Source organism: Pelodiscus sinensis, chromosome 7 (genome assembly GCF_052426305.1).
Source record: "Pelodiscus sinensis isolate ZL-2025 chromosome 7, ASM5242630v1, whole genome shotgun sequence".
Classification (NCBI taxonomy): domain Eukaryota; kingdom Metazoa; phylum Chordata; order Testudines; family Trionychidae; genus Pelodiscus; species Pelodiscus sinensis.
This window is the reverse complement of record NC_143058.1, coordinates 74689563-74708855: the sequence shown is the minus strand read 5'-3', so window position 1 is coordinate 74708855 and position 19293 is coordinate 74689563. Positions and strand designations below refer to the sequence as shown.

Below are 19293 nucleotides of genomic sequence, written 5' to 3'. Positions count from 1 at the left end.
GATTTTGTGCTTCCAGCCCAGTGGTGGGGCAACAGGCTACCTAATACTGGGAGGGACCCCTGAGCTTTGGGGGCTGCATCCAGGCAAGAAGGGGGGGGCCTCATCCGGGCCTGAAGTTCCCCACCCCTGCTCTAGGCTCTTAGTCCCAGACTTTGTATTTCAACCGAATAGCGCCGAGTAAAGTTCCCCAAATTATTGATGGGTCCGTCCCTTCTGCTCAGGGGAAGCGAAGGTGAGCTTGGAAATGTCTACACACGAATTCCCCTCTCCTGCTGCTGCTGCTCCCTGGGAACCCTACGCTGGATGCTGGGAGAGGGAGGGAGACGGCATTAGAAGCAGGTGCGCCGAGTGGGAAAAAACGAGGCTATTTGGTGCAAGGTTGTGGCTCATTAGTTCAGTGTCCTATTCAGCCCCGGAGATTTGCAGGACTACGCCCAGCTAGTTTCGCATCACAGCTGGTTCCGAGTTAAATACCTCGGGGTCAGCTCCTGCCGAATTTACTCCCACTGATTGCACTGGCGTTTACTGTAATGCCAGCAAGCTTTGACCCTTTGGATGGGAGGTGGTTGGACGCGTTGTTCCTTCGGGTTCACCTCCAATTTTTGCGCTGTTTCCGCGTCTGGGACCTTTGATACGCTGAGACCTGCACCTGGCTCGGGGAAGTGTTTGGAAATTCATTAAGAGAAGCAGAATGTTTATTTGCTGGGCTTCTCAGCCGTGCCCGCTCGCTCCTGGCGTCACGTTGCTGCCCGGCGGTTCCACACTGCACTTCTCTAGGCTTTCTCCTAATGCCCAAATAAAGCAATTCTGGTTAAAATATTGAAAAAAGAGGCTCGAGGGCTGGATGAAATAAGTAAAGAAAAAGGCCTGTCGAGAGAGCTGCATAGATCTCGCCTGGCCCAATCTCAGGGGCTGAAGAACTGAGTTTCTCGAAAACTGGAGCTCTAAACCCACCAAGCAAAGTTTCATTGCGCTAGACACCTTCTCTTTTGACTGGGGGCAATTATTAGCTGGTCAGCTCAAAGGCAGAGCAATCAAGAGTTGAACAGCGCTTCGAGTCTCGTGAAGTTTGTTATAAAAAAACATGGGCCCGGCCGTCTGTAAGCGCTGATTCTGTTTGACTTGCCACATGAAAGTGCCTTGATTGGGCCCAAACAGTTGCAGGGGATGGAAGGGTTTTAATTGAACCTGCTGTAAACAGGCAAATCATGGGGCTCCTTTATCTGGCCGTGGGCAGCTCTGAGACCCAGGACTCGAGGAAAGCCTCCCTCCTCCCAACCAAAAGCGATCTAAATCCAAATGAAAGTCAAGTATATTGGAGCGCGGGGTGTGTTTGGCAGGATACAGGAGGATCGAATTTCGCCCGTTCTTGCTAAATACAGACAGTATCTAGAAGCAGTATCTATAGAACCACTGGAAAACGAAAAGTTGGCGCGGCTAACCCTTCTACAGCTTCTCTGCAGTTATACCTAGAAGGGGGACACGTTGAGCCCGATAACCGAGAGGAACCATGATTTATTACTGTGTGGCTACGGTGTTTTAATGTTAGTTGCCTTAAACTTGCCCGGATGGTACAGAAGTGCAGTAGAGTTCTCTGAAACTGTTCAAGTATCCATTAATAAGGGGGGTTGTTTTTCAGTCTTTACTATTCAATAAATCCTTCTAATGTTTATTTTAACTCGAAATTCCCTGGCAAACCTTCTGTGTATACGCAGGTCTGCAAGGATAGTTATTTGCATGGAAATATAAAAATACAGGGTCCCATCCTTCTGTCTCGGGACAACCAAAACTCATTGTGCGTCCAGTTCTGTAACCCGGAGCCAAGCAGAAATCCCTTGGGATTTCACTGAGCTCTTTGGAGAGGCGATAGGACCAAGGGTCGCTGTTTGCAGTGTAAGCTGCGGTTTCTAATTTCGCCTTATTGTTCAGATCCCGCAGTTTTCTAGCACTACTGTCCTTCATACATCTGAGGAATGTATGAAGGAATCGCTGGGAGCTAGGGGGACCTCAGGTCTCTGTTATAAAACGAACGAGTGGAAAGATGTTTTTCTGGTGGTTTTATTTGTTGGAGAGTTTATAGAGGGATCCGGGTGCTTTCTGTTTTGTTTGTAGGGGAAAGGAAAGCTTGGATCTAGACGAACAAATGAAACCTCATTGTGAAGGAACGCGAATGATTTTTCTTTTTATTCCAGAGTTTGAACAGATCATTAAATTCGCCCTCTACAAGAAGCCGCTTTTGAGCTAGGACGCACATGGGTGCGGGGGAGGAGATACAAGTGGGAGAGATTAATGCCATTTTTGAAGGTTAAGGCCACGGGGACAGTGTTTTGATGACGGGCTTGTCTTCTCAGTCGCGCTGTATTTTCCATGTAAATTTGGTCTTTGGCTGCTGAGGTAATTTTCAGAAATTTTGGGCAAGTGCTGCTTTCCACGTGGGTTAAAAATGACCTTCCCATTACTTTAGAACACACTCACACACACAGAGAAAAACATCTCTCGCCTTTTTACGCAGCTCATTACAGAAAGATAAAAGACAGATAAATGAGATATGTCTCTAGGGTGCACAAGCTCAGCATTGCACACTTAAAATGTCTTGGTGAGAGCCCGTAGTGCCTTAAACCCTTCCCGGGTAAGTGTACTAGTTACGTGAGATAACGAATAAAGAACAGTATTCATTCCTGGGAAATCTCACCTTTGTTACCTCTGGTTGGGGGGGGGGGTAACAATGCGGATCTTAGGCTCACTTCTGCGTTGTATCCGAATTTTTGTTTCGCGATTACTTAAGGTACCTCTTAGCTGTAGGTCATGCCCATGCAATAGAGCAGTGGTATTAATTTCGTTGTGTCGAACTGCGATTATCATTCGAAACGGCAGCTCTTAGCATATCCTCTATCTGGACGAATTTCATTTGAATTTCCCTGGTTAGTAGCAGGGAGTTTAAAAGACGTGGTGTTTTGATTGCATTGGTCACGAGTACTTGTTGCATAATTTTTATTTGATCGAATGTGTTTAATTTTTCCTTAAAATAAAAACGGTGCAGCTTGTCATAAAATTATATATAATTATGGTCTGCAATCATAAATAAGAAAAATCGCATAGAAGATCATTGCTTTCTGATCTATGTTTATAATAATATTAAAACCACTGGCATTTATAAAAGAAAACCGATATGACATACTAATGAAGACAGCCTAAGTACTGCATATCATTGATAAAAATTAATTGGCTAGCATGAAAATAAAGCAAATATTAATATATCGGAAATAGGCTATTTAAGAGTACTTTAAAATACTATATATACACAAGAGTTATATAAATATTAAAAATAATTCTTAATGATAGTAATGGAAACAATTAATCTTCGTACAATGTAAATGCAGACAATGTCAATCATAACTTTCATTAGCGCTTATATAATACACTTATTAATAAATAATATTTATATTTTAAAGGGAAACGAAACTTGGCTTTTTTAACTTGTGCTCTTGCTGTTAAACTACTGAGAAACTATCACTGCGTAAACATTTTGACAAATTACTTTTTTTTATTCCTTAATAAGAGACGTGCCGAAGTCAGAAAAGGGCGATTTCTCCAATTCTTACATATTATTGAAATCACTGAAGTTTTATTATTGATTTGGACCGGAACAGACTCGGGCCTGGAAAGTCGCATGTTGGCGTAGCTATGAAATCACAGCTTTTTTTAAAGTAGCATTTAGCGATCGTTTCGACCGAAATGTGCTATTTCTAGTTATAAAATCCCCGGCCAGTTCCCCTCCTATGCATTTGTTGTGTGCAAAATCGTATTTGCACCAGTTCCAGCTGTACAATGGAACTGTTCCAGTTGTACAGTACAAATCCACAGTTCCTGTTCCAGGAAATCTAAGTCAGCAGCACATTTCTTAATAATAAAATCCTCAAAAGGCGGAAAGTAGAAGATTGGGACAGCGTTTGCTGAGAAATCGCCTTCATGAAAACGATCTGTTTCAAGATTTGACGACTTTTAGGGGCTTTAGGTCTTTTTAAAATCTTTGGGGTACAAATTAGACTAACCACCCCCTGCAACAATCAAACAAAACCAAGCCCCCCCCCCCCCCGCCATAAGTAAATAGCCTTAAATGCTCGAACAACCAACCAACCAGCGCGTCAGCAGCCAGTTTCTATAGTTGGACAAAGCCAAAGGAGAAGGGTCACCTTTCTACCCAGCATTTTAGCCAGGTCTAAACCGCCCTTTAGTTTTGGTCTTTAGGGCTAAATAAGCAGATTCACTGCGCGCCGAAGGTGTTGTCACCGCCTGTTTCTATTCCGCGTGACTGCTGGATGAATAGTCTGTGCTCGTCTATGACATTTAAAGGCTCAGTGAATACACTTGACTAGAACATCCTGCCACTGAACTTGTCCCTCCTGGCCTGCTAGGAGTGAACAGAGGCTGGAGCCAAACTTGCTCCATGAATCTGTTCCCACCGGAGCTGTGCGCTGTGCGCTGTGCGCTGTGCGCTGTGCGCGGGGCAGTTTCAACAGTGCAGAGGGCGAGTTGCCCGAGGGGAGGGAACTCGAAGGGCTGTATTAATTCCACAGTCGCGTGCGGTGCGTGTTGTTCCGTCTCACCGCGAAACCTGGCAGCCGCGTGAGTGAGCGCTTAGTAATGCGGGGGATCGCAGCGTGCCAGGGAACACCGGGCCAGCCCTGGAAGCGGGGCTCTCGGGCTATCAGGCTCCTCTCTCCCCAATCAGGAGGGAAAGGTAGAAAAACACGATCCCCCCCCCCCTTTCCATCTCTCGCAATGCGCCGCTTCTGCAAACCCAGTGCCAGCAGGAGGGCTCGCTTCCAGCAGAGCGGTGCTCGCTGTGACGCCCTCCAGCCATTAGCACGGGGGTGGAAGATAACCCAGAGCAGCCCTAGCTGCGCCTCCCCAGTGAGGTGCCCCGGGCAGGAGGGGGCTTTGTGGGGGTGGGTGTTGGCGGGGCTCTGGCCGTGGGAAGGGAGAAGCCCGGCGGGCGGGAGCTAGCAGCCCGGGAAGGGCCACGCAGGTCCCATCACCGGGGGCCCCCGCTGCACTGATTCGCTGGAGGGGCTGGCGACCCCGGGCAGCAACCCAGGGACTGCGCGCGGTGGCCGGCCGGCTCCTCGCCTGGTGTTTCCCGCAGCGGCCCGCGCGGTGGCGCTGTGTGAAGCAGCCTCGGGGCTGGTCCGCGTGCGGCGCTGAGCGCGGGGCCTGGGTGCTCCCGGGCTCTCAGCGTGGAGCCCCTGCGGCCGCGCGCTGCTGCAGAGCTGGAGCAGCGAGAGAAGCTCGGGGCGGAGAGCTTGGACGTGCGGCTGCTGTAACGCGCGGCTGCAGCCTCTCTCCACCTCTGGCTGCCCTCCGCTCTCGGGGGGGGGGGGGGGGGCTCAGCTGCAAATTCCTTGGGGGGTCAAGAAGTAAAAGGTGAGGGGGGGGGGCGTCCTTCTGGTCCAGAGGGCGCCTTGCTACAGGCCGCTCCACCACGCCCTCGTTTCTTTCCTGCGTTCAGTCCCCTCCAGGCAAGCTGAGCCCAGCTGGAGCCAGCCCCATTCCCAAGCCCAGCCTAGCACTGGGGCGCCTGTCCCGCATCAACTCTGCCTCGGCCCCGTCTGCCCCAGGCGACTTACCTTGATCATCCCTCTTCTCGCTTCTTTCCTCTCCCTGCCCGTCTCATCCTCCTCCACCCGCACGGTCCCTTCCCCTTGTCCCAGCGCGCCCCGCCTGTCACTCCCCCGATCTCCCACTCCTTGCCAGTTTCCCTCACCTCTTGTCCCGGCCGTCATGTCCCACCTCCCACACCCGAGCGTACAAGTCCCCAAATTGGCTCCAGATTGAGACGAAGGCGCGAGAGGGAGCGCCCCACGGCTCCAGAGATGCGGCCAGCTTTGTTTCCCTGAACTTGCGTGCTTTGCATTTTTGCCTTAGCTCGTGCCAGCAACGACTGAGTTTTAAGCACAATCGTTCTCGCGCGCTCTGTGGCTTTTTTTTTTGTTTTTGCTGCTCTCCTTTGTTCTCTAGCGAGCACCGGCCGGCTGACCCCTGCCAAGGGTTTAGCCAAAGCCTGCAGCCTGCCGTCACCCCAGGGGATTAAAATGGAGCCGCCCCGGACCCCCTCTCCGCTCAGCCCCGAGGGCTCTGCGGAGCGACCTTCTAGGCGCTCCGAGGATGAGCCGTGACTGTGCAAGACCAGCCGTCGCTGGCTTCGCGGCCTCTCTTTGCGCCCCGCTCGTGGTTTCCCTTTGCGGGTGGAGGTTTGGGCCTCTCCGGGCCTTTCCTCTCTGCTGAATTAGCCACCGAGAAAGAATCTAACTGCTCCGCTTCCGCCCCAGCAGCAGCCGGTGCATTTCAAGCGGGGGTTGGCTCCCCTTCTTATTCTGCGCTGCCCCTTTGGCCCGGGGGATGCAGCACAGGCCTTGGCTTCCGTTACCAAGCGGCGGAGTAAACAGAAAACGCGATGCCCGCTGCTTCTCCAGGCAGGGCTGCGCCCTGTTGCTTGCAGCCTGGCCGGCGTTAGGACTTGGGAGTTCAGAGCACCCACGAGAAGCCGTGGGGAGATAGAGGCACAAGGCAGGGTCAGGGCAGCAGGGGCCTGCCTCTACGAAGGAAGGAAAAACAGGCAAGGTGAGGAAAGAGATCCTGGAGGAGAGAGAAAAGCAGGAAATCAGCTTGACTAGGCATCATTGGTCATCGACTGCGGCGGGGGCGGAGATGATTTGTGAAGAGCAGGAATATTTCCCACTATGACCCCACACGGGACAATATTTCAAATGTCGCAAACTCCGCGCAGCTGAGCCCAGCAGACTGAGAGGAAGCCTAACTTTAGTGCAGGGAAATCTACAAAAATACCGCAGCCTTTCGCTCCTGGCGCTTTTGAAGGTTGGACAACGCTGGGACTTGAAATCGCTTGAAAGTGTGTTGGCTGGAAAAGTGAGAGTTAATTAAAAACAAACCTTTCCACCGAGGTTGTGTTCAGAAAATTCTTTGGCAGCACACCATGCGAGGGTTTCAAAAACTCAAATAACGAAGATTGTCACACACTAATAAGCGCATCCATTTTGCATTCGTCAGAATATGTCCAAGCAGAAATCCTTGGCATTTGAATTTGTTCTAAATGACGAAAAAGCAGAGGTTATTAATAAAAGAAGCCAGCTTGTTTTTATATTTTAAAAAATGCGGTGGTATGCAATCGCTTCCCCCCACCTCAGTTGAAATAAAGACAACGTGAAAATTTAGTACAGTACTGGAAAAAGCCATGTAATTTGAAACAGAAGGGCCTTTATTGGGAAATATTCTGTAAAAGAAAATTAAAAATCATGTATGGAAAAATCTCTCATAAATCGGGTTGAATAAAATAATACCTAAGAAACAAAACTTACTAACCAGCAGCATTTAAGTAACCTGGTTCCGTTTTGCGTATCTTTAATAATAATCCTCCCAGTTTCCGTGTCATAATTATTACCACTCAACAAGGAAAAGTGTAATGAATTTTATACGTAGAGAACAAGTTTTACAGCTCCAGATTTTCCATATAACGCACAGATATAAAACAAAGAAAAAAGAACCCCCCCCAAAAAGCAACAACAAAAAAGAAAATAACAGAAACTCATAAAAGAGGTGTAATGGATTCATTGAAAATAAAGCAACTGCAAAGCACATCTTTAAATGTATTTAATTGTATGCATTATTCAGCTGCCCCAACTGAGTGGTTTAATAATTTAGAATCAATAGTTTTCCTAAATCTTTATAAAATATTTACAAATAATAAAATATTAATCGATTAACAAGCCAGTTGTATTCTTTGTAGGAGCTATACTAGTACGTTCTGTAATCATGCTGTTGACACAAGTCTCTGATGTTAAGGAAAGGATCACTGACAAAATGTAAACGAAGATATTCAGACAGTGGTGTTTATAAAATAGCTCATTAATGAGCTTGGATTGACTCTGTCCATCCACATCATCAGATACAATAATAGTGACGAATCAGACAGGGAAGATCCTGGCTAACCCACTGGTATTTTTTCCAGAAGTACTGAAGTCCTAAGTCACCAAATCTAACTTTCTGGCCACTGATCCGAAGGAATTCGTAGTTCAACATCAAAGGTAAGATTATCATAATATTATTTAATTATTCAATAACTGGTAGAAAAGATGAACTTCGACGTGTAACCTGCCTCAGCATTTTATGCAGTTTTTTATAAGTTACACTAGCGTATTAAAAACAAGTTTCCTCTTCAAACTTCTAGGATTCTCCAGCCCCCCTCCATGACTGTACTCTTTCAAATACGAGACCTGGCTGACATATTTCAGCTACTTTGCATTAAACTCCTCCAAAGTCTGTATTTTTCAGAGACACTGCCTTTCGGTCCTCCTGCAGCAAACTGCCCGCCCGGGTCGTTGCTCCGGGTGGCTGGTGGAGAATTCTCGCCCCACGCCACCCTTCCTACCTTGTGCTGGCAGGAGCCTCTACTTCTGGGTCCTACAAAGTTCAAGCGGAGCTACGACCTCCCGCCCCCAACCCTTCCATTTCTTCCTGGCCCGGGGGCAGAGATTACACCCTATGGAGACGCCTGGTAGCCACGCGGCGAGAGATCGCTGTTCCTCCCCCTTCCCTACGTGGGGAGGGGACGCGTCCTTTGCCGAAGCGGTGGGAGCCGAGCAGCTGCTGCCTTTTCCGGGGAATCCTCCTGCTGCGCCGGGTTGAGAGCGGAGTTGATCGGGAGTGGAGCGAGTGACTCTCTTACCCTGGTCAGAGCTCCGCCGCGTCTCGCAGGCTCCCAGCCCCACTTCCTTGTACGGCCCAAAGCCCTTAGACACGACCACTCTGCAACCTATTAACATCGTCCGCGGGAGAGGGGGAGAAGCAGCAGCCGCAGCCGCAGCAGCTCCGCTCCCACCACCAGGCTGCAAGCTCTGCGCAGCCCACATCCCAAAAGAAACCAACTGCCCGGCTGCTCCCTCAACGTGCTGCTCGTGGACTCCCGGCCGGGATTGCAAATATGGTGGCGGTGGGGCTGGGCGCTGCTGCGCGGGGCGCTTCTTTCCACCAGGTTAAGATCATAGGAGGTGGGCGCGATGCCACTGGTGCCGCCGCCGCTCCTTAGTCCTGTCTCCAAATAATGTGCCCCCCCCCCCCAGGGATTACAACCTTGGTGGCGGGGTGGGAAGTTGCCGCTGCTTTTTCTGCCTTTTCTACCAAGCCGGGCGAGAGTGTCCTGGGCACGCGCCGGGAGGGAGGGCAGGAGCTGCTCCGGCTTCCCCTGCGGTGGGATCCTGGGGGCAAGGCGCTGCTGCTGCTTATTCGCCCCTGTCCTCAGACACCGGCCGCAGTGGACGGGAGGTTGCCCGGCGCTGCTGCGGGTCGTTTCCGCTGCCCCCGCCGTTCGCCGGGCTCCTTTCCAGCCGCAGGGCTCCCCGGAAAGCCCCTTCCCCAAATGTCCCCCCCCCCCGGAACGCGTTTCTTGCCCCCCCCTTTTTGACCCTCCGGCGCCACCGTAAAAGCAGGCCCGCTTAAGGGGGCTCGGCGGGCCGCTGTGCGAGTCGGCCGGGGCGTGCGCTGGGCCCGGGGTTCGCTCGGGGGGTGCAATTTCTTCGGTCCACCTTAAAGAGGAGCCGCGGCGGGGCGGCCCCCGGGCGGGGCAGGGGAGCTGGCGGCGGGCTGGGCGCGAGCGGGCTCCATCCCCTGCAGGCCCGGTACCCTGGGGGCTGCCGCCGGGGATGGGCGGCGGCTGCACCTTGCAGCCGGGGGGGGGTCGGTTCTCGCCTGCGCCCCCCGCCCCGGGCTGCACGTGCCGAGCGATGGGAGCGGACGCGGGGCGCGACTTGCAGCCCAGGCCGCGCCCGGCAGCAGGCAGCTCCCGCAGGCACCAGCCGGGCCCCTCTCCGCGCTGCCCGCTCGCCCCCCGCCCCTGGCTCGCAGCCCGGAACCGCGGACAGGCGGGCAAAGCGCCCGGCTCCGCCTCGCCCGGGCTGCCCTTCTCTCCCCCGCCTCCTTCCCCACCCCCGGCGCAGCGCCTGGCTCTCCCGTGCTCGCGCGGAGGGGGGGGGCATGTCCCCATTATTTATTTATGGGTGTTTAATTTCCTGCCAGGCGGGTCTCCCTCCTTGCTTGCTTCCCCACCCCTCGGCAGGCAGCGGGGCTGGCTGGAGTCGCTTGGCTGGGGGGGTGGGGGGCGCAGGTGGGCTGCTCGTCTCTGCTCTCTACCTGAGCTGAGCTTACCCAGACTTCTATTTATTGGGGGGCGGGGGAGGGGAGGAAGGCAGGGGCGGGAGGTGGTTGCTATTTTGGATGCAGAGATCTGGGGACGAGAAAAGCACACGCGCGCACAGACACACACACACACACACACACACACACACCAAGGACAACCCCAAAAAGGACTCACTTTGCCTTGATGACTCAACGCAACTAATAATCATTTCTCTCCTCTCGCTGTGGCGAGTCCCTCCTGCTCCTCCTGCTGCTGCTGCTGCTGCTGGCAGAGGAGGGAGCGATTGAAAGTGACACATCGGGGGCTGCCGCCTCTTCATCGCGATCACAAGCGCCCGCTTCCCGGCTCCTCCTGCCGCCGCTTCTCCTCCAGCTGCCCGGGAGAGCGGCCCCTTGACACGCGGCCTCCCTCCCTTGCGCCACCTCCTCTCTCCCCCGCGATCGATTTTTCTCTCTGCCGGAGGTGTGAGAAGCCGGGCCTCTCTCCCCTCCCCCCAGGAGCCCCCCGCCTCACTTCTTCCCCCGCCCTCCACTCATCACCCCGTTGGGGCAGGGGCTCTGACTCGTGACCGCCAGCAATGCCCTAGAAGACACCCTGACCCAGGACCTGAAACCTCGGGGCTCGAGGAGAAGGGGGACAGCTGGGGGGTGGGTGGGGGGGAAGGAGAAAGTAGAAAGGAAGAAAACACGAACGTAAAAGAAGGAAACAAGAAAACTTTCCACCCTGGATTCTCTACTTTTGCTCCATGGACAGAGCCCAACTCAGCCAACTTACAGACAGGCTCTAAGCAGTAAGTACAGCAGGAGCGCGCCCACAAAGCCAGCGTGGGGGAGCGCACCAGGCGTTGTCGCGCGGAGCTAGCCAGTGGATTGTCACTTACACTGTGCTCGCACCATGACGGCAGTGCTAAGCAGGAGAGAGGCAGCAGTCCCGGGCCCTCTGGGTGCCTGTGTCCGGGCGGCCCTACCCATGACCCCGGCCTGCAGGGGTGGAGCACGCCGGGCGTGTGGGTCTCGGGGTTGGTTTTCACTGCGCGGGGTAGTCCAACCTACAACCCCGCTCCTGGGCACGGCGGGCGGGTTCCCCTCACTGATCTGCCTTGCGAGCGCTAAAGCTAGGGCGCAAGGCGTGGAGACGGGAGTGGCGGTCGCGGGGCTGGGGAGATTTTCGTGCGATTTTGAACCCGACTTTGATTTGGCTCCGCGTATCCAGGAACGGAGAGGGGGGGTTTGCCCCGCGATGTGTTAGCGGCGCTATGGCCAGAGGGGTGCGATCAAGTTGTCGCCTGTTATTTTGCAGACTTGCTCACTTTCATGCACGTTTGCTAACGTCTACCAGCTCCATGGGCAAGTACCCGAGAGCATTTGCAGATCTGGTTGGGATCCTTACGCAGGACGAATTTGTAGAGTGATATTCCGAAGCGAGAGGATGCTTCCGTATATTGCTGTATTAATTCACACTCGGATCCTCACCTTCCCTTCTGTCCGCGTGAACCGGGTTAACTCTGGCCAGGACTTAACACACCTGCCTTTTCCGGAGTTCCCAACTTTCTAAGCTGACCCTGGAGACGTGGAACGTGTAAATGGCTCCGGTAATAAATTAATTTCAATTGAACGAGCAACTCTGGGGAGCCTCTCTGTGCCTGTACTTGTTAATTGCCAGTTTTGCAATGTATTACAGCTACCTGGTTACCAAGCAGTTTAGGGCTTGCATTCTGCGGAGAATGGTTTTGACCCCGAAAGTCGGGTTTCGATTGCTTTATTTGGATGAAGTGATCGGCCAAAGATAGTATTCTCTAGTTAACTCCTGGTTATGCCCCCTTTACAAACCTCTGAAGTGTGTGCGTTTCTTTCTCTCTAGGTCCTTGCTCATTTTACTGTGATCTGCCAGTGGGAACTTTGTCGCCAAGTCAAAGTAGCATGGAGCGGAGAAGTGAGAGTCCCTGTCTAAGGGATAGTCCAGACAGAGGGAGCGGCAGTCCTGATGTCAAAGGTCCTCCCCCAGTGAAGGTGGCCAGACTCGAGCAGAATGGCAGTCCTATGGGAACCCGAGGGAGGCCCAATGGCTCTGTGACCAAATCAGTGGGAGGTAACCATCCAGTAGTATTAATGTATACATAACAGACTGGCAGCTGAATCACAATGGCATAGAGTCAGGGTTCATGTTGATTAAGTTTTCTGTCTGGTGTAGGATTACAGGAAGTGGATTGCAAATTGTCAATGTCCCACTTGCCCCTCATCAGAAACTAGCAGTCTCCTTTACTGTTAAATAGAAAAAGTGGTTTATCCAGAAGGTGGCATTTTTTTTTGGGCATGTTGCCACTCTGTGTGAGGTGTTGGCAGGTTTATGTCACAGGTAGCAGTTTCTAGCTTTTACTGGAAAGCTTTTCGTCCTTAAGCTCACTTCCAATGTTAACAGAGTGCATGTCAGGACTTGGTTTCATGTTGACTTTTTTTTACAGAATGTTTATTAAAACGGCCGTTCTAGTACCACTCTTAGTCTCACTGTATGCCAACTCACAAAAGTCCTGATCCCTACTGATAAAAAATGGGAACAGGATTGGGAGCAATTACGCTGAGCTTTCTGAATAAGAATTCATTACTGAGTACACACAATTATAAACACAGTGGAAGATCACATTAAAATTTGTATTGTACGATGGCTTTATTTTTTAGAGGAGAAAATTTGATTTTACTCATGCCTCAATAGATAATTATTAGCAAAAGAGAGCATTGAAGAACATTTAACTATAGTTAACATCTTATTCCTGACAATGTATGTCAAGATATATTTTAAGTCATTTTATGAATGAATTCTTATAAATGGGGGGTGGGAACCTTATCTACTGAATTACAATACACATTGCCTGTAGAGTGTATATACTTATATGAGCAGTTATAAAATCTTTAGGTAGTTAACCTGTTATGCAGAGGACATACAAAGACATAAACACAATGTTACAATATAGTTTGTTTAACATAATTTTTACAGATTGATTTTGCAGCTTTGGCACAGTTACTCTCTGCAGAGCTTTAAATTTCATAGTTGTCTAACTCCCCAGTTGCTATTCAATTTTGTGTGTTTATGGCGTGTTTCAGTCTTATTAGTGGCTATTTTTTCCAAGCAACTGCTTAAACTAAACTCTCTGATGGCCTCCTAAATTCCCTGCTTTTTCCTCTTAATTTTGATGTGGAGAAGATTGCTATAATAAAGATAACATTTAGAAAAAATATAGTTTTGTAGCAGATCGGGTAATAAATGAGAGAACTATTACAAAGCCGGTCATGGACATCTTTATATTTTGTAAGAAATGTAATAACTAGATATAATGTATGTTTTTTTTAATTTGCCCCATGATGGATACAAAAATCTAATCAGTTCATGACAGAAAGGGTCAGTATTAAGGACATTTGGACTTTGATATGGTCATCACGTGACTAAATACTGTAGGAGGTTTTTTGCACAGTTTTATCATTATAAGCTTGATTTAAACATCTTTTCTCAATAGGCTTTCTAATTCTGAAGCTTGCCTGGCTGCAGCTTGTATTTTTTAAATCATAGTGATCGCTAAAAGTTCAGCAGTTTCTTGTGATTTTTATTAAATTCATCTCCATTTTTTGAATCTCTTATGGTTTGTGTTCTTTTAAAGCATGCCAAGGGAGAAATAACTTTTCAGTTAAAGTTGTATTACATTAATTAGAAACTAATAGGAAAATAATTAATTGGGTAACAGAGGGATTCCACTAACTAGTTTTGTTTGAAAATGATAGAAGTAAGTATTATAGTCATAGGTCTCTTTGAGAAGACTGAAGGACTGTGGCTTCATTGTAAAGAAAGGATTAGAAAGTGGAATTAAGTTTTGGAGATCTATTAAAATGCACTTTAAAAAAGGATGACTTCAGACATTTTGGAATATATATGTTGCTTTTTAATTGCAACTATATTTTGCCAAAGGAAGTTTACAGGGTTCTGTGATTATATGAGTGGTTCAGATTGACTCTGGCGGCCTATTGAAGTATGGAGCACTTCATTCAGTTTAACATGAAGACTTTCCTTTCTGAAGACAAACTATTAAGAGGTTACATTTTCTTTCACTTATGTCTGGTTTCTTATAAGCTTGATGTAGACGGGAGTGTTTTAAAATGCAGGGGAATGATGGTGAATTTTTTTAACCTTGTTTGTGTCTTTTAGACAGCTTACGTGAGTGCCACTTAGTTTAAGTACCATGATATAGTTAGTTATTCATTAGTTCTTGTTCATATTGAAAGCAAGAACAAAATTATTTTTGCCTGAGTACTGAGCGAGGATCTATAATACTCAATGTTGAAGTAATTAAGGTGGATTTATTTTAAATAAGAGAATGGCTCAGTATAAGATTTTTTTTTTTTAAGTTTTAAAAAAAAGCTTTCAGGATAAACTAGCACATTTATTTTTCAGTGATGTTTCCAATTTTTCTTTTTAAAATCTGAAGTTCACGAATGCTTTACTTGGACTTTGTGTCCAAGTAATGTCTTTTGAATGTTGTGTTTGTTGATTTCAGGTAATGATTTTGTCACTGTAATTGTGACGCTTAAATTTTGGCATATGAAAATTACTTCTTTACTATATTAGAGGTCTACAAAATAATACACTTTCATGTTCTAAACTTTGTATCTATAAAAATAAGTTAATAAACCACTTTTCCACTGATAGTCATAGATGATGACTCAGTAAAAGTAAACAATATTGAATTGTTACAGAGAAAAAAGACTTCCAAGACTTTAGTTGATCTCTTAGTTTGTCATTTTTGTAATTTTTAAAATATGTTTTATAGAAAACTTGTGCTTTTAAAAAAACAAAATATTTTCATTGTTTTTCTAATTAGAGACAATTTAATTAAAGAACTTTTCCAGTTCTGTAGAATGTGTTTTAAGTGTTGAATCCCAAGGCAATGAGATGCTAAAAACATTACATTTTGATTACTTCTGAATTTCCTTTCACTTATTCTATGTAGTTACATATTGAATTTTTTCTATTACGCCAATTTTTTGTTACCTCACATGAATATATGTGCCTTTACACTTTCATTAAAAATGGAGAAATTTTAAGTTATCTAATGCTATAGCGGGACTGATGACCTTTAGTAAAAGTTATAAAACTTGTTAGTGTTGGGTTTTTTTTTTTTTTTAAACAATCGTTTCCCTGAGAAGGAAAGAAATATTGAAGTGCATGAATCTTCCACTTTTTTTCACTGAATTGTTCATTGAACATTTTACACAGAGCTTTTATATGAAGTGCTATAAACAGTATATCAGCTCTGCTAGAGAGAAATTTTGCAGTCTGATTTTTTTTTTTTGGTAGCTGAATGTACATAATTATTTCAAAGGGCCATTATGGAAGCTGTAGTAAACTTGTGTAAGTCACAAAAAAGATCAACAAGGCTGTTTTTAATAGGAGTTTTTAAAGTTTCTGTACTGTTTATAAGGGAGCTTGCTTGGGCAGAAGCGGTTAGTCCAGTTTTATTTTGCTCTGGCTAGTCCAACACTTTCCAAAATGTTTCACTAGTTATCTAAGGAGTCTGTTTTAAAGCATGTATATAATAAAATGCAAGTGCTCAGATGTTTGTGACTGGCAGGTTTTATAGTGGGTCCTTGGGAAAAAATGCTAATATATTTTAAAAAACATATGAAGTCTGGGAGAGAATTTAGAGGGAGCAAGAGAACTATGGTGTTGACAGCTTTATATTCCTGTTGGGTAACATTCACTTACTAGAATTGGCGTCCCCTCTCAGTTAGTAATTCACTCCATAAGGATTTTGAAAAAAGAATGATTAATAGCTAGGAAATTCAGATTTGCAAAATTGTTGATTAAGCTTGCAAACCTTTTTGTAAATGAAGCTGTATTTGTATGTGTGTATTTTATTTCTAAGAAGACAGAAAATGAGTTCAGAGACTGAGTGTAACTTAAAATATTAATATCCTAGTAGTGCTATTTAATGCTTAAGTATAGAAGAATTACATGTAGAACCCAAATAACACAATCCGCTTTTAAAAAAGAAACAACCGTATAATATTTTCTTCTTAAATGAGAGAGACCAGTTTAATAGCTATATATTTTTCTTCATTTAACTCTGAAAACATGCAATTTAATTTTTTATAATATCTGTCTGAAAGAGAAAACTTTCTAACAGTTGTAACTAAATTCCACAAACAGTACTTAAATTTACCATATGGTTTAAATGCTTATAGGAAGCTGCAAGTATCAAAAATCTTCTTGATGCAGCGCATTCTTCTATGAGTGTTCCTGAACATTTTATAGGGCTGATTGCTCTCGGCTTTTTAAAATTAAAACATAAACATATTTTGACCTTCATAGGTACATTTCAGAAATCTGTTCAGAAATCTCTCAACTGACAGAAATGCCAATCAAATGTGACTAAAGTACTATCTGTCAAAATCACTGTCTTACAGTTAGTTTTACAGAAGAGTGCTAGTTAACTTTTGTTATCCTATATCTGTTTCAAGGATATAAATACCTTGTGGTGGTGGTAGGGAGAGGGTGGAGAAGAGGGAAGGCAGGAGGGGCCATTATTATACAGACTGATGCATGCAGATTGATTGCATTTGATATTGTATTCTGAATTGTTAGGGTATCATTTGAATGTTACCTTCAGTAACTGTTAACATGTTTTAATTGTCTGCATAGAGAACCTTTCTTTTAAACAGATCAGGTAAAATAAAGTAATAGGGTTTAGATGTTGTTTAAATCTAGGCGAGGAATATCTTAATATTGTCTGAAAAAGGTGTTTTTGCTATTTGAAAGGTCTGAGCATATCTAAGTATCAAAGTTATGAAAGCAGCAAAGCCTTATTAGTTTGGGAATTGGCAGTGCACTGTAGTATATCTTATACCATGTATACAGTTTCAGTATAGTTGGAAAAACACTCATTTTTCTTTTGTTTTATTTCCACATGAATTAAAATAGAAGGATTCTTAGTTTTATGCATTACTAGTGTATCAGTAGGGCGAGAAAAAACCCTCATCTAATTTTAATAAGGAAAAGGAGACACTGGTAGATGCAGATATAGTCTGGTTAATTGTTAGAAACGAGCTGCTTTTTTGTGGTGAAAAAGATGATCTTTCTTTCTTGATGATAGTTGATATAAAATATATCAATAGAATAGAATAAACTTAACAGTCACTCTTCTGGGGTCATCCAGTGTATCATCTGTATTTTTGCTGAGGTAGAAAAATAGCCCTTCTTATGTGTTTTCAATACATGGCCTGTTATTAAAATAAAGATACAGTTGGTTAAAATATATATGCAATTGAACATACGCATTAAACAGAATATAGGGTATCCACCCATTCGGTGACCTAGGCATAATTTGATGGTTAGTATAATTTTAGAACTCTTAAGTTCCATCTACAGAAAGCCACTGACCATTATGTAGTTGAGACTTGAAGATTAATTGCAGTAAGTTTCCCCCACACACAACTGTTCAACAGTAGGTATAGGCATCTTCTCCTACCTCCCCCAGTAATTTGCTAGATGCCATTATCTTCGTCATGAACCAACAGAAAGAAAAGAGAAATCTTTGAGAAATTAAATGTTAAATCTTCTTTTTCTCAGTGCACTTGCTGTACTTACAGAACAGAACAGATTTACTGTCAATTATTTACAGGACATTTCTTTTAGATAAGTGTTGCCAGTGTGATTCTAACTGACAGTGACCCTGTAGAATTGGTTTGATGCACATAAAAGGATGGTAGGTCCATGCCAAAATAATTGTAGTATAGAACATCTGTGGAACTTTTGCAGCAGAAAATTAAATAGCTACATTTTCACAAACAAATTTAGACAAAGAGCTTAGATATCAGCTAAGAAAGGAAAACAATATTAAACTTTATTATTATGGATAAACTCCTAAAGGTGAAGGGAAATTACTGTTTTTTCTTTCCTGGCTATATCTACTATTAAAACTTCCTAAAATATTTCACATATAAAAATATTTTTTAAGAATATAGATGAAAACTAGTCCATGTAATTGTTAATTATAGAGTAGTCCTAAGCAGTCTGTGATCAGTTAAGTGTGTCACACTTCATATTTCTGATTTGTATTCCTAACTCCTACATACTATCTAATACATTAATACACAACCCTTCATTTTCATAATGCTATGTAACTGAGATTATAGTTTGAATATGTTTTGTGAAGTTACAAAAGCGCAATCACATTTTAAAATGCCTTCTGCATGAGAAAAAAGAGGCACAGTGGTATTTTGGACCTTATGTAAAGAGGAAGCTGGAGCTTGTAACATTTTTTTGTCACTGAAAAATGACACAGTACATAGCCATGTAAATTGGCATTTATGCTGTTATAAAATAGACACCATTTTCTGCAGTCATGTAATTCATGTTCCCAAAGTTGTTGTATGTTCTAAATAGGAGAAATCTTGATTTTTGTGAAGGAAAAATTATCAAGCTATTTATGAATCTTTGCTGATGTGCATGTGAGTAGTGTAAAGTGTTAGAAATGGCAAATAGATTAAAGGACTACACTGAATTCAAAGTAGAAAGTTCTTTTGAAATAGCTTGAAAGTAGTTAAAAGTAGGAAGGCTTTATCTCTATGGCATAGTTATAATTTGCCCAAGTTTTATTCTTCATTCACTATCTTTCTACGCATAGCGAGCTTAAATTGGATAATTTATTTTGGCTAACTCAAATTTTACAGGTTTTTTTTCCCTGCTCATTGATAACACTTAATGTATTTCATGATTAAAGGCCCAGTCCTTCAAGGCACTGAGTATTTATTATCCACTCCTCTTGAATTGATGTTAATTTTGAGGATGCTTTGCACCACATAGAAGTGTCTCAGCACTTAGCTCAAACAGTGTCGGATTTAGGCTCTTTAAGTGTGGCTATCAAATGAATGTTCTCCTTTAGCAACACAAAACAGAGATTTTGAACATAGAATGTGTTTAAAATTACACAGTTTCTGAGAGAAAAATGATGAACCAATCTTAATTGGTTCATATTCCATAAGCTATACTGCAGCAGAATCATTTTCACATTGTTCTGTTAGTGAACTGACTTAAGAACT

General features: G+C 45.3%; 1 protein-coding gene across 2 annotated transcripts in view; it reads left to right on the top strand.

The window, feature by feature from the left end:
* Nucleotides 1-9942: 9942 nt before the first annotated feature.
* Nucleotides 9943-19293, top strand: part of SATB2 (SATB homeobox 2) — a 172185-nt gene continuing 162834 nt past the window's right edge. For both annotated transcript variants that reach the window (XM_006117927.5, XM_006117926.5), the window contains exons 1-2: nt 9943-11000; nt 12071-12298. In XM_006117927.5, the coding sequence (XP_006117989.1) occupies nt 12130-12298 (169 nt within the window). In that variant the 5' untranslated portion in view covers nt 9943-11000; nt 12071-12129. The remainder of the gene's footprint in view (nt 11001-12070; nt 12299-19293) is intronic.